At 43.8% G+C, this 23,917-nt stretch overlaps 1 protein-coding gene across 2 annotated transcripts in view; it reads left to right on the top strand.

Annotated features, from left to right (window-relative positions):
- TENT4B (terminal nucleotidyltransferase 4B) overlaps positions 1–23,917 on the top strand; it is a 48,829-nt gene that overhangs the window by 20,866 nt on the left and 4,046 nt on the right. For both annotated transcript variants that reach the window (XM_070760198.1, XM_070760197.1), the window contains exons 3-10: positions 2,411–2,457; positions 4,590–4,710; positions 6,924–7,031; positions 13,900–14,028; positions 15,343–15,556; positions 17,698–17,824; positions 17,969–18,072; positions 23,450–23,640. In XM_070760198.1, coding sequence (XP_070616299.1) covers positions 2,411–2,457; positions 4,590–4,710; positions 6,924–7,031; positions 13,900–14,028; positions 15,343–15,556; positions 17,698–17,824; positions 17,969–18,072; positions 23,450–23,640 — 1,041 coding nt within the window. The remainder of the gene's footprint in view (positions 1–2,410; positions 2,458–4,589; positions 4,711–6,923; positions 7,032–13,899; positions 14,029–15,342; positions 15,557–17,697; positions 17,825–17,968; positions 18,073–23,449; positions 23,641–23,917) is intronic.

The following is a 23,917-nucleotide window of genomic DNA, read 5'->3' as shown; positions in this document are numbered from 1 at the left end:
ATAAGGTTCAGGAGGGAAGTGTTTTTAATAGGAAAGTGAACACAAGAACAAGGGGACACAATCTGAAGTTAGTTGGGGGAAAGATCAAAAGCAACGTGAGGAAATATTATTTCACTGAAAGAGTAGTAGATCCTTGGAACAAACTTCCAGCAGACGTGGTTGGTAAATCCACATTAACTGAATTTAAACATGCCTGGGATAAACATATATCCATTGTAAGATAAAATACAGGAAATAGTATAAGGGCAGACTAGATGGACCATGAGGTCTTTTTCTGCCGTCAGTCTTCTATGTTTCTATGTTTCTAAGTGCTTTTTCAGGAGGCAACTGGACTTTCTTGGGGGGTTTTTCCTTTTTTTGATATAACATTTTTTTATTTTTTTCTCCACCATGAAATAAAATATTATTATTATTATTATTATTATTATTATTATTATTATTATTATTATTATTTATTAGATTTGTATGCCGCCCCTCTCCGTAGACTCGTGATAAAAACAATACATAATGACAAATCTAATAATTAGAATCTAAAATGACAATAGTACATTTAAAAAGTCTAAAAAGCAAGGAACCCCAATATAAAAAACATACACACAGTCATATCATGCATAAAACTACATAGGCAGGGGGAGATGTCTCAGTTCCCCCAAGCTTGACGACTGACGTGGGTTTTAAGGAGTTTACGAAAGGCAAGGAGGGTGGGGGCAGTTCTAATCTCTGGAGGGAGCTGATTCCAGAGGGTCGGGGCCGCCACAGAGAAGGCTCTTCCCCTGGGTTCCGCCAGACGACATTGTTTAGTCGACGGGACCCGGAGAAGGCCAACTCTGTGGGACCTAACCGGCCGCTGGGATTCGTGTGGCAGAAGGTGGTCTCGCGGATATCCTGGTCCGGTGCCATGAAGGGCTTTATAGGTAATGACCAACACTTTGAATTGTGACCGGAAACTGATCGGCAACCAATGCAGACTGCGGAGTGTTGGAGTAACATGGGCATATTTAGTTATAAACAAAATAACAATGCTTAAAATCAACCACATACAAACTTTTCTTTTCTCATTGCTCGCTCAATGGAGGGTCTTATCTCTCCCCGTGTAAAACTTTCTACTAATTTTATACATTATTAGCAATTCTTAAAATTCTAAATTAAATTTTTTCCCCTCGCCGTCTTACTACAAAAGGTTACAACGATGTAAAGAATAATAAAATCTCTTTTATCTAAATTTCATCTTGTATCATACAGCTCTCTCTATATATATCTTTAGTAAAAGAAACTATTCATGATATATCAGCCACATCGTAAAGTAAAGTTCTAAATGTTTAAGTCTAAACAATAAGTAGGTTTTGTGTTATATCATTATAGAGCGCTACCACCATTTCTCATCTTTGCCATTTGGTTTTCAAAGCTTAAATCAAATTCTCTTCCTAGTAATCGGCCCGTTGAGGGCAGCGACAGTCTGCATTGCTGTTTATTCTTTACACTTACTTATTTGTTTGTTTGTTTGTTTGTTTGTTTTTATTTATTTATTTTATTTATTTTATTTATTTTATTTATTTTATTTATTATTTTATTTATTTTATTCATTTTATTCATTTAATTCATTTAATTCATTTAATTCATTTAATTCATTTAATTCATTTATTTAATTCATTTATTTAATTCATTTATTTAATTCATTTATTTAATTCATTTTATTTATTTATTTATCCATTTATTTATCCATTTATTTATTGATTGATTTGATTTGATTTGTATGCCACCCCTCTCCGCAGACTCGGGGCAGCTAACAACAATGATAAAAACAGCATGTAGAAATCCAATTAATAAAACAACTAAAAACCCTTATAATGAAACCAAACATACACACACACAAACATACCATGCATAACTTGTAATGGCCTAGGGGGAAGGAATATCTTAACTCCCCCATGCCTGGCGGCATAAATGAGTCTTGAGTAATTTACGAAAGACAAGGAGGGTGGGGGCAGTTCTGATCTCCGGGGGGAGTTGGTTCCAGAGGGCCGGGGCCGCCACAGAGAAGGCTCTTCCCCTGGGGCCCGCCAAACGACATTGTTTAGTCGATGGGACCCGGAGAAGGCCAACTCTGTGGGACCTTATCGGTCGCTGGGATTCGTGCGGTAGCAGGCGGTTCCGGAGGTAATCTGGTCTCATGCCATGTAGGGCTTTAAAGGTCATGACCAACACTTTGAATTGTGACCGGAAACTGATCGGCAGCCAATGCAAGCCACGGAGTGTTGAGGAAATGTGGGCGAATCTTGGAAGCCCCACGACGGCTCTCGCAGCTGCGTTCTGCACGATCTGAAGTTTCCGAACACTTTTCAAAGGTATGATGAAAGGTTTTAATTTGCCTTTTAATTTGGATTTTTCTTCTCTTCGCCCCCGCCCCCAGGTGCAGATATTTGGAAGTTTTAAGACTGGCTTATATTTACCTACCAGGTTAGTAACTTTTATTTATTGCATTTGCATTCCTCCAGGCAATTCTTGAGTACAGATAGTTCTCACTCGGCAATTGTTCCTGGTTATGAAAAAAAAAGTCACTGCATGACTTACTTGCCTACTTAGGTCCTTCACGGACTTGTAAATCCAAAAAAGCTGTAGTAAGATCTTCTAAGTTCTTAGATCTAAAATATTAGAGAATAGAATAGAATAGAGCTGGAAGGGCCCTGGAGGTCTTCCAGCCCAGCCCCCTTCTCAAGCAGGAGAACCTACGCTACTTCAGAAAAGTGACTGTCTGGTTTCTTCTTCAAAACCTCCAGTGTTGGAGCACCCACAACTTCTGGTGGCAAGTTGGTCCACTGGTTAATTGCCCTCACTGTTAGGAAGTTTCTCCGTAATTCCAGGTTGCTTCTCTCTTTGTAAGATCTTGGACCTAAGAAAGATCTTAACATAATTGTGATTTCATTTAGAGATCGCTTCTGTTAGTACAGGGTACATATTTGTTAGGGATTGACATTATAAACTGCATATGGTAAACTGTACCAAACTTGTACTGAAAGGGTTAATGTGCACTCAAAGAGTTAACATTTACTTGAAGAGTTAATGTTCAAGGCTATGTCCTACAACTCTAGGGTCCATCTCCCTTATATTGTACCTCAGAGGTAGAGTAGATCACGGCAGATTGGCTCTGCCACCATGATCCCAACCAGTTGTATGGGCGTCAGCACCCGAGGATGCTCAGGCAACCGGTCCCTCAGTCAGGTGACTAGTAATAGACCTAGTCATCACCCATTAGCAACGCAGTGTTGCCTTGACCCTGGACTAGACTCCAATTACAGCTACAGTGGCGATGGATCACAGAAACACACACATCAACAGACGGGGGCACAGGACCCAGGCAGTGGGTGTCATTGATGCTATAAAAGCTCATGATTCTGCCCTGTCACTTCCTTGTTACTTTATTTTTGCCTGAGACCGGGGGGGGGGGGGGGAGTTGTGTCCAAGCTCTGTGCTTGTATAAGCTTCGTGCTTTAGCTGTATTGTATAAGCTTCGTGCTTTATCTATACAGTATTATATTTTAGCTTCGTGCTAGTTATCTATATTCTGTTTTGCTCTGTATTTGCTACCTGCATATTCTGGATTGTTTATATTTTGTTTATATGTAAATAATACTTATTTAACTAAGTCTGTGTCTTGGCTTTATCACACATCCACGCTCTGTTAAAATTCTCTGCTCGTTATTGTCGAAGGTTTCATAGCATATCTAACCGAGACAAGCCAACAGCTTCCCTTAATTGAGCTTCCAATCCCATTAAACGAGGACTACAGTGTTCCCTCGATTTCCGCGGGGGATGCGTTCCGAGACCGCCCGCGAAAGTCGAATTTCCGCGAAGTAAAGATGCGGAAGTAAATACACCATTTTTGGCTATGAACAGTATCCCACGCCTTCCCTTAACACTTTAAACCCCTAAATTACCATTTCCCATTCTCTTAACAACCATTTACTCACCATTATTACTGGTACTCACCATTGAATAAGACACTTAGTGATCCTGATATTTATGAACATAATTATTTATTAACAATAATTATTACTTTTTGTTATTTACTTGCAAAAATTATTAGTTTGGCGATGACGTATGATGTCATCGGGCAGGAAAAACCGTGGTATAGAAAAAAACCCGCAAAGTATTTTTTAATTATTATTTTTTGAAAAACCGTGGTATAGGCTATTCGCGAAGTTTGAACCCGCGAAAATCGAGGGAACACTGTATATCTACTTTTCCCCTTCCCAATTTATTCCTTAGTCTACCTCATTCTAACAGCATTTGACTGAAACTAATGAATAAATTCGCGGGTTGGGAAAAGACCTTGGCCCAGGAAGGCTCGAGGTCCGTCATCCAATGTCCGTCTAATTTGGGGTAGTGTACTAACTTTTCCGTAACTCAGAGACCAGGAAACTTGCTTTCATTAAGTGCCGAGAAGGTATCTGAAGTAGGTGGTCCCTTAGCAAGAAAGCTTGGAGTCTTCCGTAAGGGATGGTCCTTTGGTCCTTCTGCAGAAATCCATCCATTCTGATTGCAAAACGGCATCTGAACAAAGTGTTTAATCCTCTGCCCTCTCGTTCCAGCGATATTGACTTAGTGGTCTTTGGAAAATGGGAGACTTTGCCGCTCTGGACCCTGGAGGAAGCACTTCGAAAGCACAACGTAGCTGACAAAGGTTCAGTAAAGGTTTTAGATAAAGCCACTGTAAGTTAATTTGTGTGTTTGTGTGAGTGTGTTCTTTTTCTGCCTGTTGCGTGGGGATGGTATCCAGGCGTGGGCTTCAAAATTTTTAACAAGGGGTTCTCTGCCCGGTTGCCGGGTGGGCGTGGCTATCGTGGGCGTGGCCTAGTCAGCCACCTGAACCACGGAGGGGGGACGATTTTGCCCTCCCTGGGCGACAGAGGCTTTTGTCAAGCCTCCGGGAGGGCAAAAATGGCTTCCCCGGAGGCCAGAAATGGGCCCGTTCCGGCCTCCCTGAACTTCCACTAGGCTGGTTCTTTGCCCTCCTAGAAATTTCCCCTTCAGGAGGTGATGCTTATGGGCCAGGGGAGGGGAGGGGTGGGCGGGGCCAGTCAGGAGTAGGATTTGGGGGTTCCCCGAACTGCACAGGATCTTAACTAGAGGTTCTCCCGAACCCTTGATGTTCCCTAAAATGTAAATTGTGGAAACATCTCTACAGTGTTATAGTGGAGTCTGTACTTTGTCTAGAATGGTATAGGGTCTCCCACTTAATCAGAGGGTTGGTCTAGAACAGTGGTAGGCAAAGCTGGCTCTTCTATGACATGTGGACTTCAACTCCCAGAATTCCTGAGCTTAGCATGATAGGCTCAGGAATTCTGGGAGTTGAAGTCCACAAGTCATGGAAGAGCCAACTTTGCCTACCCCCTGGTCTAGAAGACCTTCTAGATCCCTACCAACTCTATCATTCTGTTAACCTTCACTTAATAGATACGTATTGAACAGGGCTGTCATGGCTCAAATCGTCATCTAATAATGGACAGCTCTGTTGTTTTCAGAGTCTGTGCTGCCAATTGGCCCAATTTGCCTCAAGTCACATCTTGTATGTAATTATATAATTGATGGCTTTTCATCTTTTGTCTCAGTTCTGTCATTTGATATTGCATCAGATACATAGACAAGGTGCACATTAATTTCAACGGTGCAAATTAACATAAATAAACATGGATTCGGCGAACCCCATTTCCTTCATTAAATTAAGATTTTAACTCCTGGCTTTTTAAAAAAATTTGAAACACGTTCTCTTTTTTTCCCCATTGGGGTAAAGAATAATTAACTTCTTTGATGTTTTCCTAATGATCTTTTCATGTTTAAAACCAGATGCTTTCAGTGTGTAATTGTATCTCATTCTCTAAAGTTCATATTAACGGCCTCTTTCATACCACAGACAGGGTATTAGACTTTTTTTAATGTAAAATTGTTATTTTTAGATTTTAAATATTAGATTTGTTACCATGTATTGTTTTTTATCACTGTTGTGAGCCGCCCCGAGTTTACGGAGAGGGGCGGCATACAAATCTAATAAATAATAATAATAATAATAATAATAATAATAATAACAACAACAACAATAACAATAACAACAATAACAACAACAGTTTATACATGGAATGTTTGTGTGTGTGTGTTTGCTTTTAATAATGGGGTTTTTAGTGTTTTTTAACTTATTAGATTTGTTTTTTACATTGTTCTTGTTATTGTTGTGAGCCGCCCCGAGTCTACGGAGAGGGGCGGCATACAAATCTAATAAACAATAATAATAATAATAATAATAATAATAATAATAATAATAATAATAATAAAAATAAATTTAAAATTATAATTCAGTTCAGTTGTATAGAAATATGTATGCATGTCCATAAAAGTTGGCTCATTTTTCAAATTGGTGCAAGATTCTACTCGTAATTCTGAATTGAGTTGAAGATAGAAGAGTTGATTCGTTCACATTGTCCTCAAATCAACGTTTTGGATCTAACACTTTGTAGAGATTCTCAATCACCCAAGTCATGGTTGCCCCAAAGGTGCTTTTTCGAGGGGCAGCTGGGCTTTCTTGTTTTTTCTTTGAAGAGGTTTCGCTTCCCATCTAAAGAAGCTTCTTCAGTTCTGACATCCATTCCTCACTCTCCTGTCAGAGTTGAAGAAGCTTCTTTGGATGAGAAGCGAAACCTCTTCAAAGAAAAAAAAAAGAAAGTCTAGTTGACTCCTGAAAAAAACAACAAAAAGAGCACTTTTGGGACTTTGGATCTTACGTTTTGCAAGCAGAGTTCAAATCTCTGAATTTTGGTTGGTTTAATTTCCGAAGTGTTCAGCACCGAAATAAGGCTTAATTCTTTATCGGAAAAGCTTTGTTTTATTTTTTTAAAGACAAAATATGCTGTTTTTCCCCCTTCTTCCTTCAGGTTCCTATCATTAAACTGACAGACTCCTTTACCGAGGTAAAAGTGGATATCAGCTTTAATGTACAGAATGGGGTAAAGGCTGCCTATCTCATCAGAGATTTTATTAAGGTCAGTTGCCGATGAAGGTAAACTTCGCTTCCCCTTTGCTTATGAAATGCTCACACTATACAGAAGGTCCTTGACTTACAGCAGATTCATTGAGTGACCAAAGTTACAACAGCACCAAAAATGGTGACTTTAAATGACCGTTTTTCGCAGTTACAGCCTTTGCGGCATGCCCACGACCACGGGATCAAAATGCAGAGGCTTGGCAACTGGTTCATACTTAACAACCATTGTTGTGTCCCTCAGGGTCATATGGTCCTCTCTTGCGACCTTCTCACAACCAAAATCAATGTGGAAGCCAAATTCACTTAATGACTGGATTACTTATTTATAAACTGCGGCGACTTGCTTAACAAGCGTGGCAAGAAAGATTGTAAAATGGGGCAAAACTCACATATTTTTTTTTGGATTATCAACATAAATTCTGGGCTCCATTGTTCTTAAGTTGAGGACTACCTACATTTATATTGTATATGGCGCAGTCCCACCAAAGCCAAATTCCTTGTGTGTCCAATCACACTTGGCCAGTAAAGAATTCTCTTCTCTCCCTATTCCTATTCTAATCCTATTCTATCCTATCCTATCCTAATTCCTATTCTAATCTAAAATATTTCCATATTCTACTCTACTCTATTCTAATCCATTCCATGTTCTGTATTCTACTCTACTCTATTCTATTCTATTCTAATCCATTCCATGTTTTCTATTCTATTCTAATCCATTCCATGTTCTCTATTCTATTCTATTCTAATCCATTCCATGTTCTCTATTCTACTCTACTCTACTCTATATTCTATTCTATTCTATTCTAATCCATTCCATGTTCTCTACTCTATTCTATTCTAATCCATTCCATGTTCTCTATTCTATTCTATTCTAATCCATTCCATGTTCTCTATTCTATTCTATTCTAATCCATTCCATGTTCTCTATTCTATTCTAATCCATTCCATGTTCTCTACTCTACTCTATATTCTATTCTATTCTATTCTAATCCATTCCATGTTCTCTACTCTATTCTATTCTATTCTATTCTAATCCATTCCATGTTCTCTACTCTATTCTATTCTAATCCATTCCATGTTCTCTATTCTATTCTACAGTAGTCCCTCGATTATCGCGAGGGTTCCGTTCCAGGACCCCTTGCGATAATCGAAATTTCGCGATATAGCGGTGCGGAAGTAAAAACACCATCTGCGCATGCGTGCCACTTTTCCATGGTGTTTTTACTTCCGCACCGCCCGCCCGCTGCCCGCCACTTGTCCGCTGCCCGCCCGCTCACCTCGCCAGCAAGAGGGGAAGACCCATGAAAGGTTCCTTGGGCCGCCTAGCAGCTGATCTGCTCGGCAGCGCAGCAGCAGCCTGCGCTGCCGAGCAGATCAGCTGCTAGGCGGCCCAAGGAACCTTCCATGGGTCTTCCCCCTCTTGCTTGTGAGGGCGCTTCAACGTTTCCGGACGGCAAGCTCGGACTCTTTCTTTTTCCCTCAGAGGACGCTTATGACAGGCGGCTGAGGCTTCGAGTGTGTCCCCTTCCACCGCCAAGGCCTCCCAGGAGTCCACACCCCCTTTTAAGGCGCCCGCAGATCAAGCGCTCTAGCCAGGCCCGGGCGCACGCCCCCTCTTCCCGCTTCGGTGGGCCTGCCCGGCGCGGGGGTCTCTTCCCCCTCATGGACACTCTTCGTGCCTGGCTTCCTTCTCTCTCCTCCCTTCCCCCCGCTTTCCTCCGGGCGTGTTGGAGAAGAGGGTCTTCTTCCGCTCTTATTGTCTTGGGTGGGCGGGAGGCAGGAGCTGCAGAAAGGGAAACTTTTTGTTTTCCTTCGCTCCGCCACCCAAGAGAGCGGAGAGGCAGCGGGGGCGCAAGGAAGAAGAAGCGGTGGTGGCGGCGGCTTCCTTCGGGGGCAACGCCAGCAAGAGGGTTTTCCCCCTCTTGCTGGCGTGCGTGGGCGGTGGGGAAGACCCATGGGAGATTCCTTGGGCCGCCTAGCAGCTGAGGGTCTTCCCCACCGCCCACGCACGCCAGCAAGAGGGCGAAGACCCTCTTGCTGGCGTTGCCCCCGAAGGAAGCCGCCGCCGCCACGCCCGGCTCGGCTTCCCTGGCTCCTTGGCCGGGTGGGCTCGGCCGAAAGGGGATGGAACTGCAGAGCCGAAGGGTGGCCTTTTTGTCTGGGAGGGAAGATGACGCGCGGGCGGCACAGGGGGGGGGGGGGAGGCAAAGCTCTGCGGCTCCAGCCACTTTCAGCCAAGCCTCCCCGGCCACGGAGCCAGGGAAGCCGAGCCGGGCGTGGAACATCGGCGCAGGAGGCAGGACACGATCGGGCGACCGGAGCAGCAGCGCCGCCGCCGTCACGCCCGGCTCGGCTTCCCTGGCTGCGTGGCCGGGGAGGCTCGGCTGAAAGTGGCTGGAGCCGCAGAGCTTTGCCTCCCCCCCCCTCGCCCCTGTGCCGCCCGCGCGTCATCTTCCCTCCCAGACAAAAAGGCCGCCCTTCGGCTCTGCAGTTCCAACCTATTATTATTAAAATGTGTCTTGCTTAACCAAAAGGCCCAGGAGCCGTAAGGCCCCCAAGCCTGCAGCAGGCAACCCCTGCCCCGAAAGGCAGAGAAGCAGCAACGCTGCAAACGGGGGCTAATCACCCCCCAACGAGAGGGCACACGCAGCTTCCGATCGCCTCCCCGGTCCCGGGGAGGCAGGCTGCACCAATTACCCCCCCTACCACACCAGCGACGGGGAATCCCCGAGCGATCCCTCCAACTCCCGGGAGGGACCCCGACCCCCAACCGCTGCAGCAGCAAGGCTCCTCTGAGCCCAAGTCGCAATGAGTGGTGAACCGGCTAAACAATCCGGCTATGCTAATAGCCTTCCCACCGAAACCGACACCAAACCGTTCCACGAGCCTCCGTTGAAGGGCGGCCTTTTTGTCTGGGAGGGAAGATGACGCGCGGGCGGCACAGGGGCGAGGGGGGGGAGGCAAAGCTCTGCGGCTCCAGCCACTTTCAGCCAAGCCTCCCCGGCCACGGAGCCAGGGAAGCCGAGCCGGGCGTGGAACATCGGCGCAGGAGGCAGGACACGATCGGGCGACCGGAGCAGCAGCGCCGCCGCCGTCACGCCCGGCTCGGCTTCCCTGGCTGCGTGGCCGGGGAGGCTCGGCTGAAAGTGGCTGGAGCCGCAGAGCTTTGCCTCCCCCCCCTCGCCCCTGTGCCGCCCGCGCGTCATCTTCCCTCCCAGACAAAAAGGCCGCCCTTATTAAAATGTGTCTTGCTTAACCAAAAGGCCCAGGAGCCGTAAGGCCCCCAAGCCTGCAGCAGGCAACCCCTGCCCCGAAAGGCAGAGAAGCAGCAACGCTGCAAACGGGGGCTAATCACCCCCCAACGAGAGGGCACACGCAGCTTCCGATCGCCTCCCCGGTCCCGGGGAGGCAGGCTGCACCAATTACCCCCCCCTACCACACCAGCGACGGGGAATCCCCGAGCGATCCCTCCAACTCCCGGGAGGGACCCCGACCCCCAACCGCTGCAGCAGCAAGGCTCCTCTGAGCCCAAGTCGCAATGAGTGGTGAACCGGCTAAACAATCCGGCTATGCTAATAGCCTTCCCACCGAAACCGACACCAAACCGTTCCACGAGCCTCCGTTGAAGGGCGGCCTTTTTGTCTGGGAGGGAAGATGACGCGCGGGCGGCACAGGGGCGAGGGGGGGGGAGGCAAAGCTCTGCGGCTCCAGCCACTTTCAGCCGAGCCTCCCCGGCCACGCAGCCAGGGAAGCCGAGCCGGGCGTGGCGGCGGCGGCGCTGCTGCTCCGGTCGCCCGATCGTCTCCTGCCTTCCGCGCCGATGTTCCACGCCCGGCTCGGCTTCCCTGGCTGCTTGGCGGGGGGGGGGGGGGGGAGGCTTGGCCGAAAGGGGCTGTACCCGCAGAGCTTTGCCTCCCACCCCTCGCCCCTGTGCTGCCGGCGCGTCATCTTCCCTCCCAGACTCCCCCGGCAAAGTGACGTGGAGGAATGGAAAGCTGAAACCGGGCGGTTTGAGTTTCCCATTCCTTCAAGTCACTTCGCCGCTGCTCTCCTGGCTAAACTGTGTGGCAGGAGACAGGCTTTGAGTTTTTTGCTGGGGGGGAGAAGTAGAACCTTCCTAACTCCCCCCCCCCCCCCACCAGCCAGAAGGAGCGGCGAAGTGACGTGGAGGAATGGAAAGCTGAAACTGGGCGGTTTGAGTTTCCCATTCCTCCAAGTCACTTTGCCGCTCCTCTCCTGGCTAAACCGGCGGCAGGAGACAGGGTTGGGGGGGGGGTCCTGGGAAGCCCCCCAGGCCGACTGCCACCTTTTCAAACAGCCGCGCCCTTCCCAGCTGAGTCCTGAAGCCAAGCGCCAAAGGCGAACTTCTGCGCTTGGCTTCAGGACTCAGCTGGGAAGCGGCACGGGTGTTTTAAAAGGTCTCCCCCGGCATGGGGGGCTTCCTAGCACCCCCCCAAACCCGGGTTGGGGGTTCGGGGGGGTGCTAGGAAGCCCCCCATGCCGGCGGGAAGACCCAGGGAAGGTTCCTTTGGCCGCCTAGCAGCTGATCTGCCCGGCGGTAATGCAAACTCCACCATCTACGCATGCGTGCAGATGGTGGTGTTACTTCCGGGTAGAAAACTCGCGATATAGCGTTTCGCGAAGCTCGAGATCGCGAAACTCGAGGGATCACTGTATTCTAATCCATTCCATGTTCTCTACTCTATTCTATTCTAATCCATTCCATGTTCCCTACTCTATTCTATTCTATTCTAATCCATTCCATGTTCTCTATTCTATTCTATTCTATTCTAATCCATTCCATGTTCTCTATTCTATTCTATTCTAATCCATTCCATGTTCTCTACTCTACTCTGCTCTACTCTACTCTATATTCTATTCTATTCTGATCCATTCCATGTTCTCTACTCTATTCTATTCTAATCCATTCCATGTTCTCTACTCTACTCTACTCTACTCTATATTCTATTCTATTCTAATCCATTCCATGTTCTCTACTCTATTCTATTCTAATCCATTCCATGTTCTCTACTCTGCTCTACTCTACTCTATATTCTATTCTATTCTAATCCATTCCATGTTCTCTACTCTATTCTATTCTAATCCATTCCATGTTCTCTACTCTACTCTACTCTACTCTATATTCTATTCTATTCTAATCCATTCCATGTTCTCTACTCTACTCTACTCTATATTCTATTCTATTCTATTCTAATCCATTCCATGTTCTCTACTCTACTCTACTCTACTCTATTCCATTCTATTCATGACCCAAATTGCTAGCGCTGATGACGTCACCTAGTTTGGGTCATAAAACGCCTGCAAGAAAGCAAGCAAGCTCAAAACAACGCCAAGGTCCCTTCACACCAACAAGTTAACCCGGTTCATGTAATATGCATAGAGGGAAAGGGAAAACAACAGGGATTGTGACATTGTGGCATGGTGAGAATTTTCAAAAAGGGGAGGAAGAATAATTCACAGCACACGCCTCCAGCAGTGCTTGTCACTTTTCATCACATCCACTAGAGAGCATCGGAACACAACCGTTTTAAAATTAGAAATTTGGGGCGTTTTGTGGTTTTTTTCCCCCCCTCCTTCCTCTTCCCTGGAGATCTCATATTTCCATCTCAAAACCGTGTTTCCATTTGAAAGTTGAGAAAAAGTTTGGCCTTGGGTGCCGCATACCAATTATTTTAATCACGGCAGCCTCTTGTGGTTCCTGCAGCTGCAGGTGAAATATCAGAGGAATTCCGCGTCAGACGGGCGGGTGGCATTTTATGATTCAACTTGTATATAGACGGTGCCAAAGGGAAAAAAAAAACGGTTGCAATGGAGTTGCCTTGTCTTATCTAATCCATTTAATATGGGGAAATATTTGCTCAAGGGCTCATTAAAAAGATTTTCTGTAGATTGGATACCGCCAGGAAAAGGACTTCAAATATTACTTTTGGAAAAAAAAATTCCCAATTTTATTACAGTCAGAGACCAGAACAAACAAAAACATTCAGTAAATATACAATTAAAGGTTATAAGATAAAATAATAAATAACAGATAAAATCCATGATATAGGGACTACTTGGACTCTGATAAGTATTTTAGTTTCTATTTCTTGCTTTTCTCTTTGGGTAGCTAGTTAGCTAGTCCCTAACAAAAACAATCAAATATTATATCAGCAGTCCATGACTTAAAGTATGAAGAGTTAAACAAAAGAACAATATGTTTATATTGATTTAGATAAGTTTCTACCATCACAGAGCGAAGCCTGACAGTCGAATTAACATAAAAGCATAAGTCTTACCTAACAAAGATTCATATTGTATACTAATTAATATTTCACCCAAGTTGTAGTTACCCTGTTTTAGAATTGCACAGTAAGGGTGGTGTCAAGCCGGTGCAGAAGTTGATAATAAATTAACGGCTTGCCTTACTATCTGTAGAAGGCCTGATGTTTATGGAAACTTGGGAGGGGTGATTTTCAGTAGGGAACAGATACGGCTACAAAGCATTCTTTTGAGTGGTTCAAGGCCATCCTGTGCCCACCCACCTGGGCGGAAGTAGAAGGAGGACTGGTAGAAGAAGTTTGTGGGTGGAGGACAGGGGATGTGAACTTTCAACAGGGTGGGAATCTCAGATTTAGGTTTCCCAGTCTGGGTGCCAGGATGGCTTCTGCAATAAATTGGAACTTCGAGGAGTAGATTGGACTCTGATTTTGGTTGGATGCTACCTGGAACCTGGCTAGGGAATGCTGGGAATTGAAGTCCACCCACCTTAAAGGGGCCGAGGTTGAAAAACCCTATTCTAACTGAACAATGACAGACGAAGTAAAAAAAAAAATATAATTCCCATCTTCTTTGTCTTTTTGCAGAAATATCCTGTATTGCCATATTTAGTTTTAGTATTGAAACAGTTCTTATTGCAAAGGGACCTCAATGAAGTATTCACAGGTGGAATCGGATCTTATAGTCTTTTTTTAATGGCTGTCAGCTTCCTCCAGGTAAGTTAAAATTCTTTTCCTGACGGTACATGAGTCTGTGCTCTAATCGTTGCATATCCTTTACTGCTCATTAGGGTACGGAATTAATTTTTTTTTTAAAAAAAACACCACAGTTGGCATGATAGAATAATATATAGCGTGGCAGGCCTGACACTATCTTTGAGGGGCACGGTGGCTCAGTGGATAAGAAACTCAACTTGTCAATCAAAAGGTCGGCAGTTTAGCAGTTCGAATCCCTAGAGCTGCGTAACGGAGTGAGCTTCCATTACTAGAGAGGCCCCACAGAGGCTTCTCCCTGCCTTTTCCAGCCCTGTTTCCTCCCAGGAGATTCTTAGAGAGGCCCCATGGAGGCTTCTTCCCACCTTTTCTGGCCCTGTTTCCTCCCAGAAGATTCTTAAAGAGGCCCCACGGAGGCTTCTTCCCACCTTTTCCAGCCCTGTTTCCTCCCAGGAGATTCTTAGAGAGGCCCCACAGAGGCTTCTCCCCACCTTTTCTGGCCTTGTTTCCTCCTAGGAGATTCTTAGAGAGGCCCCACAGAGGCTTCTCCCCACCTTTTCTGGCCTTGTTTCCTCCCAGGAGATTCCTAGAGAGGCCCCACGGAGGCTTCTCCCCGCCTTTTCCGGTTACAATTTCGGAGGCTCGGGTTTGTAAGTGGAAAATGTTTCTTGAGAAGAGGCAAAAAAATCTTGAACACCCGGTTCTTATCTAGAAAAATTCGTAAGTAGAGGCATTCCTAGGTAGAGGTACCCCTGTATACAACTACCATTACATCCACTACTGCAACCACTAACTACAAACCACCCAGTGCAAAACCACTCGGCACAAACCACACTATAACAAACCATACCCATGCAAAGGTGTTACTCCTATTATATAGGTTACAGCCAATCAGGTTGAAGCACAGTTAGCAAACCCATGATTACATACTGATTATGGCTTACATCATCCTTTCCCATGAATACAGACCATTTTCTTGCATTGTGTATGTTTGGTTGTCTTTTAAATTAGGGTCTTTTAAATAATTTTAAATATTAGATTTGTTTTATGATGTTTCACTACTGTTGTTAGCCGCCCCGAGTCTGCGGAGAGGGGCGGCATACAAATCTAATAAACAAACAAACAAACAAACAAATAAATAATAAATTGTAATATTACCTCCAGAAATAAACTTATTTCTGACACACGGGATTTCTTGTTCTTCGCTGGATGGGCTTTCAGTTTCATGGACCTTGTTCAGTTCTTGAACAGGATAGTCCAGAATATGGAAGACGGTTTGTTTGTTTTTCTCAGTTCCTTTTTTGCTTGTTTCCACAGCTACATCCCCGGGGGGACGCCTGCACCCCCAATGCCAATTACGGCGTCCTTTTAATAGAATTTTTTGAATTATACGGCCGTCATTTCAACTACCTGAAAACGGGCATCCGAATCAAGGATGGTGGTTCCTACGTAGCCAAGGATGACGTCCAGAAGAATATGCTAGATGGTTACAGACCCTCGATGCTGTATATTGAAGACCCTCTACAACCAGGTATCCGGGTTTTGTGTTGAGCGCGGGAAGGGTTTTGATATGCAGAGTGGAAGCCATTGAAAACACTTCCATCTTTCCCTGATATTTTCCTTGTGAATTGATTTATTCCAGATTGATTAATATAATGGCATTGATTTTTCAGCATGCTGCCAGATTAACAGGTTTATTTTATTTATTTATTTATTTATTTATTTATTTATTTATTTATTTATTTATTAGATTTGTATGCCGCCCCTCTCCGTAGACTCGGGGCGGCTCACAACAATAACAAGAACAATGTAAGAACAAATCTAATAATTTTAAAAAACGCTAAAAACCCCATTATTGAAAACAAACATACACACAAACATTCCATGTATAAACTGTATAGGTCCGGGGGAGATGTGTCAGTTCCCCCATGCCTGACGGCAGAGATGGGTCTTAAGAACTTTACGAAAGGCAAGGAGGGTGGGGGCAGTTCTAATCTCCGGGGGGAGCTGGTTCCAGAGGGTCGGGGCCGCCACAAAGAAGGCTCTTCTCCTGGGTCCCGCCAAACGACATTGTTTAGTCGACGGGACCCGGAGGAGGCCAACTCTGTGGGACTTAACCGGTCGCTGGGATTCGTGCGGCAGAAGGCGGTCCCGGAGGTATTTTGGTCCGGTGCCATGAAGGGCTTTATAGGTCGTAACCAACACTTTGAATTGTGACCGGAAATTGATCGGCAACCAATGCAGACTGGTTTAAAGATTATGTTGTATAATATGAGAATAGCAATAGCACTTATATACCACTTTACAGCCATTTACAGTTAAGGATGCTGGGAGTTGTTTCAGTACTTTTGGTCATTTTTAAGAAGAGCAGTTATGCGACCAAACTGTTTAAAAACCCATCATGACACAAAACTATTAATGGGCAGGCTCTGTTAATAGTCCTACGTTAAAGACTAGCTGTTAACCGTAGCTTTGTATTTGGAAGAATAGCAGAAGTGATTAAAGCAGGGGTGTCAAATTCAAGGCCTGGGGGCCGGGTCTGGCCACTGGGGTGCTTAAATTTGGCCCATAATGCTGCCCTGGAAACAACGGGCTGGCTCGTGGTACCTCTGCCAATATAAACGGAGCTCGGGAGCTTGTTTTCTCTGGCAAAGTGCTCAGGGCACCATAGGTGCCTCCAACATGAGTGACATTGGGTTGGCCATACCCATCCTGCCCGCCCCCCAAGGTCAAACCCAACCCTGATGCAATCCTCAATGGTTTAAAGCCAATGCTTCTGAATTTGAACTGGGCTAATTGAAAGGGGAAGGGCCTTCTCCGTGGTGGCTCCGGCTCTCTGGAACCAGCTGCCCCCGGAGATCCATACGCTCCCCACCCTAGTGGCCTTCCACAAGTAAAGAACCTGGTTTTTCCGGCAGACCTGGGGCCGTTGTCCGAATGAGATCCCATCTAGATCTGGCCATGTGAGATATTGAGAGAGATGTATGGCTTTTCCTGGGGTTTTGTAATTGTTTTTTTAAAATTGTTCTTTAAAATATTGTTTTTATTTGTTGTAAGCCACCCAGAGTCCTTGAGGAGTTGGGTGGCATGATAGGTAGGTAGGTGATAGGTAGGTAGGTGGGGGGAGAGAGAGAGAGAGAGAGAGAAGATAGATAAATTAGATGGATGGATAGGTGGACAAACAGACAGACATAGATAAATAGATAGATAGATAGATATGATAGATAGACTGATTGATAGATGATGATAATGAAGAGAGAGATGATAGGGAGAGAGAGAGAGATGATAAATAGATTGATAGAAGAGATAGGTAGGTAGGTAGGTAGGTAGGTAGAAGAGATAGATAGATAGATAGATAGATAGATAGATAGATAGATAGATAGATAGAAGATATAGAATAGATAGATAGATAGATAGATAGATAGATAGATAGATAGAAGAGATAGATAGATAGAAGAGATAGATAGATAGATAGATAGATAGATAGATAGATAGATAGATAGATAGATAGATAGATAGATAGATAGATAGATAGATGGATGACAGGTAGGTAGGTAGACTAGGTAGGCAGATAGACAGACAGACAGACAGACAGACAGACAGACAGATAGATAGATAGATAGATAGATAATAAGAAATAACCCTACCTAACTATTGGTCTTTTTTTTAAAGGCAATGATGTTGGAAGGAGCTCTTATGGCGCCATGCAAGTTAAACAGGCCTTCGATTATGCATACGTGGTTCTGAGCCATGCGGTCTCTCCGATAGCTAAATGTTACCCCAACAATGAAAGCGAAAGGTAACTATTTTGGGGTGGGGTGGGGGTCAGCCAGATGCCTCACTGACCTCATTCTTTTTTCTTCTTTTCCCCCCGACCCCCTCCTGCTTTCAAATCTGGTAATCTTTTTATTTTTTTCTCTTCCCCTCCAAAAAAATGTCGCAGTATATTAGGAAGAATAATCCGAGTTACGCAAGAGGTTGTGACGTACAGAGAATGGATATCCAAACAGTGGGGAAAACAGAATAATGCTGAGACGTCGTGCAATGGTAAGAGACGAAAAGTTCTGGCAGCAATATTTCAGGGAGATAGATGGTCCTTGAGTTACAACTGTAATGCAGCTTGCCTTCGACAGCAATAACACCTAGACTTATATACGGCTTCATAGTTATAGACGTATATACCGCTTTACAGCCCTCTTTAAGAGGTTTGCAGAGTCAACCTATTGCCCCCAACAATCCAGTCTTCAATTTACCCCCCTTCAGAAGCATGGAAGGCTGAGTCCGCCTTGCGCTAGTCAGGATTGAACTGCTGGCTGTGGGCAGATCCTGCAATACTGCATTCTAACTATTGCACCAACAGGGAGGGGAGGAAGGAAGGAAGGAAGGAAGGAAGGAAGGAAGGAAGGATAGCCATGCATTATATTGAAGGAAGGAAGGATAGCCATGCATTATAAGGAAGGAAGGAAGGAAGGAAGGATAGCCATGCATTATATTGAAGGAAGGAAGGGAGGGAGGGAGGAAGGAAGGAAGGAAGATAGCACTTAAACTTATATGCCATTTCACACTTTATAGTCCTCTCTAAGCAGTTGCCCCCTATAATTTGGGTCCTCATTATACCGACCTCATAAGGTGAGATTTGAACTGCCAAATTGCAGGCAGCTGACAATCAGCAGAAGTTGCTTGCAGTACTGCACTCTGACCACTGCGGCTCAGGTTGGTCGTAAAACAGGTTGGTCACATGATCAACCCAATTTTATTGTCTTTTTTGCAGAGGTGGTTAAGGGGAGTCCATATCTTGGGGCCAGTTATGACAAAAACCAGAAATATCTCGGGTGGGATTTTTTTTTTTTTGCAAAACCATTGTAAATTGTGTTCCCATGACTGTGGGATCCATTTCAGTGTTTCCCAAACTTGGCAACTTGAAGACATCTGGACTTCAACTCCCAGAATTCCCCAGCCAGCAAATGCTGGCTGGGGAATTCTTGGAGTTGAAGTCCAGACAACTTCAAGTTGCCAAGATTGGGAAACACTGAATTAGATGAATGTAAAAGGGCCTGGAATTGCCCGGCACCCTAGGTATAGTGATTGGAATAACCCAACTGTCAGAACTTTGATTAGTATAGTAATCCTTGACTGACGACTGTTTGCTTAGCAAAAATTTGAAGTTCTAATTGACGGCCCCATAGGTCAATCAGAACTTCAAGTATTCACTAAGCAATCAGTTGTAAGTCAAGGGACTACCTGTACTCATCTTTGGAACCAGGTAATAAAATCTGGAAATAGACTTTTCTGGTACCTCCCTGAGTCTGCAACGAAAAGGCTCCCAAAGCTACTGATCCACATACATTATAGAAAGTACCATAGAATAACAACAGCAGAAATAACAAAATTTCTGGAATAAAATAACAGACTGGTTAAAAGAAATAGTAAAAGAAGAAATTGAAAAAAAAACCCAGAATTGTATTTATTAGGTATTTTTAATTAAAAAATGGAAAAAGAGGTAAGATATTTAGTTACACACATATTAACAGCTGTCAGGATAGCATATGCCCAACAATGGAAAATAGATAAAGGACCAGAAGAAAATATATTAATTAAAAAAATATTTGACTGTGCGGAGATAGACAAGATTATCTAAAAAACTAGAGGGAAAAGAAGATTCAGATTACTATAAAATATGGGCAAAATTTTATGACTGGTTAAAGGAAAGAGCAGCAAAGAAATAAATAAAAATTCAAGCAAAGCAACACGTCAAATAAAAGAATTGAAGAATTAATACTATGTAAAAGAAGTAAAATTCTCTGATCGAACATCCCCCCAAAATAGTGGGGAAACTTTCATTTCCCAAATGTTATATGTGTATGTATGTTTTTGTGTATGTCTTTTTTTTTCCTGTTATATTTGAAAAAAAACCCAAATAGAATAACAACAGCTAAATCTGCAAAAAAAAGGTTTGACTGGAAAATAATAAAATCATTGTGTAATAATATAAAGAAGAATCCAAAGCCATTTGGTCTGCTGCTAAATTATTCCCAAATATTCCGAACAGCGTTAAACTGGATTAGACATGGAGAGAGAGAGAGGAGAGAGAAAGCAGTCGATTGAAAAAACAGCTGGATCCCAAATGACTCAAGCAATAAAGCATTAAAATTGAATTTATTGTTTGGAAACAGCTCCATTCATCCCCGTACGAGCCACTTCTGATGCAAGGCTCCACTGAATGAAAATTAATTCAAAGAAACAATTTTTTTAAATTAAGTTTTGGCATTATTTTCCTCCAAAGGAAGCATTTGTTTGCTTTTTTAAAGAAAAAAGGGGGGGGGGGGAAATAACACTCTACCCCCACTGTATTGTGTTGGAAATATATATGTGGATGGAAGAATAATGATACCCAATTCTTCAGATTCATGGAACTGTTCTGTCGGGCTCTCTGGTAGACTCCTCCCAAAAATTCACAGGTACAAATTGCAGACACACACACGTTTGAAAATTCAAAACAATGCTCTTTATAATGAAAATTCACTTAAACCAAGCCCTCTTTTGGTATAGCAAAAAGTACTAGTCTCCAACCAAACTGGTAATTTGTACAAGTCCCTTATCAGTTCTGTGATACTTAGCTTGCAGCTGTGAGGCAATTCACAGTCCTTCTTCTTTCACAAAGTGAAACACACTTTGCCCTGGTTTAGTTTCAAAGCGGGGAAAAATCAGCACACAAAAGGTCAAAGTCAGTAAATCAGTCACAAAACACAATGATCAGATAATCCTCCATAATGGCCAAACCCACAGGCTGCTCTTTATAGCAGCCTCACTAATGACCACAGCCCCACCCAACCACAGGTGGCCTCATTTTCTTTGATAATCTCTCAGTTGTTGTTGCCTATGCATCGCTCTCCGCATGCGTGGCTGTATCATTAACTCTTGTTCTGAATCCAAGGAGGAGCTAGAGAATTGATCTCCTTCTGAGCTGTCTGCCACACTCTCCTCCTTTCTGTCACTCATGTCTTCTTGGTCAGAGGAGACTTCATCAGCAGATTCCACTGGGGGCAAAACAGGCCTGCAGCATGTGGATGTCTCCCCCACATACACAGTCCTTGGGGCAGGAGCTGGGCCAGAGCTAACTACAATAGAAACCAGAAAAAAAAATGCTGTTCTAAATAATTTACGAGGCCCATTTGAATACGATATGAATGACTTCTGAGTAAACAAAGTTTTCAAGCTAGGTTTTATAGGTTTGACCGGAAGGATAGAATTCTTTGTGTAGGGAGGAAAGAAGGATGCGAAGTCCAAAGATAAAATTCTTCATTAATCGAGATACAGAGATACATAACTTTCTGCATAGTTTATGGAGAACAGTTGCTGATTTAAACAGCACATATCAGGACAAATAACCTTAGCGTTTAGAGGGATCTGACCACTCTTAGGCTTTTACAAAACGTCCTCGTTAATCCTTGATGCATTCTCTAAAAAATAGTCCCTTCCTGTTGGAAGTGCAAGGGAGGGGATGCGTGGGCCTGCGCAGAAGCAAAATCTCGGACGCTCGCCCTCAATTTTCGCTACTGGTACATGTTCTGTCGGGCTCTCTGGTAGGAGCCTCCCGAAAATTCAAGGGTACAAATTTCAGACACACACACGTTTGAAAATTCAAAACAATATTCTTTATCACAAAATTTCAAATAAACTAAGAACTCTTTTTGTATTGCAAAGAGCACTCTTCCCAAAACAACCGGGTAGTCTGTACAATTTCCCTTACGCAGTCATTAAGTACTTAGCTAGCAGCTGTGAAGAAACTTCACACCCCTTCTTCCAACGAAGTGAGACACACACACACACACACGTTGCTCTGCTTTGGTTTCCAAGGCGTGAAAAAACAACAAAGTCCAGAAAACACAGGATTCCTGACGAACTCCGATCAGATATTCTTCCACAACAGCCAAACCCACATGCTGCTATTTATAGCAGCAGCCCCAATTACTGGAGCCCCACCCGAACACAGGTGGCCTCCCTTATTTCCTGTAATATGTTCTTACTTGGTCTCTTCTACGCATAATTCTGCGCTTGCGTGGGTCCAAAATGTCATAATCTGAAGCTATAGAAGATAAGGAAGATTGACTGCCTGGGCTGTGTGCCAAGCCCTCCTCTGTCGAGTCACTCCCACCTTCTTCTTCGTCTGAGGAAACTAAACTCTGAATTGATTCTGTCGGCAATAACACAGGCCTGTGACATGTTGAATTTTCCCCTGCATCCACCTCCCCATTCCCTGGGGCAGGAGTTGGGCCAGAGCCAACCACAACAGTACGATGGCGTCAACCCTACCGATAGGAACCCACTGCTGCTCCCTTCGCATTATTAATAACCTCATACAAAGAAAATTTCTATGAACTTTTTTATAGATGGTACATGCCCCCATCGAGACTAACAAAGATTTACCCGACACTACAAGACAACTGCTGGAAATGTAAAAAAACAAAAAGGTTCCTTTTTTCACATGTGGTGGTCTTGTCCCAAAATTCAAAAAATATGGAAAACAATCCACAGATGGCTCGCAGAAATCACCGAAGAGAAAATAGAATATATCCCATATGCTCCTAGGAATTTGGAAAAGACACTATTGTAAGCAAACTCTCTTCCTTATAACTCACATAAATACCGCAGCTAGAATATCACTAGCGCAAACGTGGAAAAACAAACAGACTCCATCAGAAAGCTTAATTATTGACAAAATATATAGATGTGTAGAGATGGATGAAATCACAAACTCAATTAAGGGAACTAAAATCAAAGGATCGAAACGATCATGTTACATGAAAATGTTACAATACAATGTATCAGTACATATAGAAAGAATAACAGTATATGTATCAGTATATATAGAAAGAATAACAAATACAGTAGTACCTCTAGATACGAGCTGCTCTACATGTGAGTATTTCAAGATACGAGCCACGAGGGGAGAGACATTTCTGTTCTATTCCCAAGCTCAAATTCGGGATACGAGCCGAGCGTCCACTAGGTGGCGCAAGAATCCTTGCTTTTGGTTATCTCGGAGGGGGAAAACATCTTGTTCCATATACGACTTGCCTCGAGATACAATCTCCCTTATGGAACGAATTATGCTCGTATCTAGGGGTACTACTGTACCTTACAAATGTCAATAGAAACGAAGTACTGTACAAACATTTTCCCTCTTTCCTTTTATTTCAAAGATGTGTTATACCAATGCTGTATATAATTGAATGTATACTATTAAATAAAAGATATAAAGAAATGAAAGATTTATACAAAAGGTAATAAAGAGGGAATAAGATCTGTAAAACCTAAACAAAACATATGAGAAATATTTTTGAAAACAATAAAGAAATAATAACCTCATAACAAAACCTCCTTTATTGTGAAACGGTGCTTATTATTCTTCCTTTGGCCCTAGGTAACGGAGTGACATTAATAGCAGATAATCAACAGCTAGACAAATACAACAACAATCTTTCCGAAGAGAACCCGTCACTAGGAAAAGCGAGAAGTAAAACTTTGGAGACGCCCAACAAACATTCATCGAACTCTTCCTCAGGCCCTTTGTCGTCATCGTCGTCATCCACGCTCTCCAGCTCCAGCGACGTGGTAAGTGTCCAATCCGAATCGAATTTACCTCACAGACGCCTCTTTTAAGTTTCTCAAACGTCGCCACTTCAAGACTTGCGGACCTTGGCTCTCAGCACTGAGGGGTTCTGAGAATTGAAGTCCACGCGTCCTAAAAAGTTGCCAGAATTTGAGAATGTCCTTGGCGGTAATGGGTTCTAAATCCCGTTGCTACCGGTTTATATGTTCGTGCCCGCCACTACCAGTTTATGCGTTTGCGCCCGCCACTACCGATTTTCAGAACCGGGCCAAAAAGGGA

This window comes from Erythrolamprus reginae, chromosome 9 (genome assembly GCF_031021105.1).
Source record: "Erythrolamprus reginae isolate rEryReg1 chromosome 9, rEryReg1.hap1, whole genome shotgun sequence".
Classification (NCBI taxonomy): domain Eukaryota; kingdom Metazoa; phylum Chordata; class Lepidosauria; order Squamata; family Dipsadidae; genus Erythrolamprus; species Erythrolamprus reginae.
This window is presented reverse-complemented; position numbering and strand designations above follow the sequence as displayed.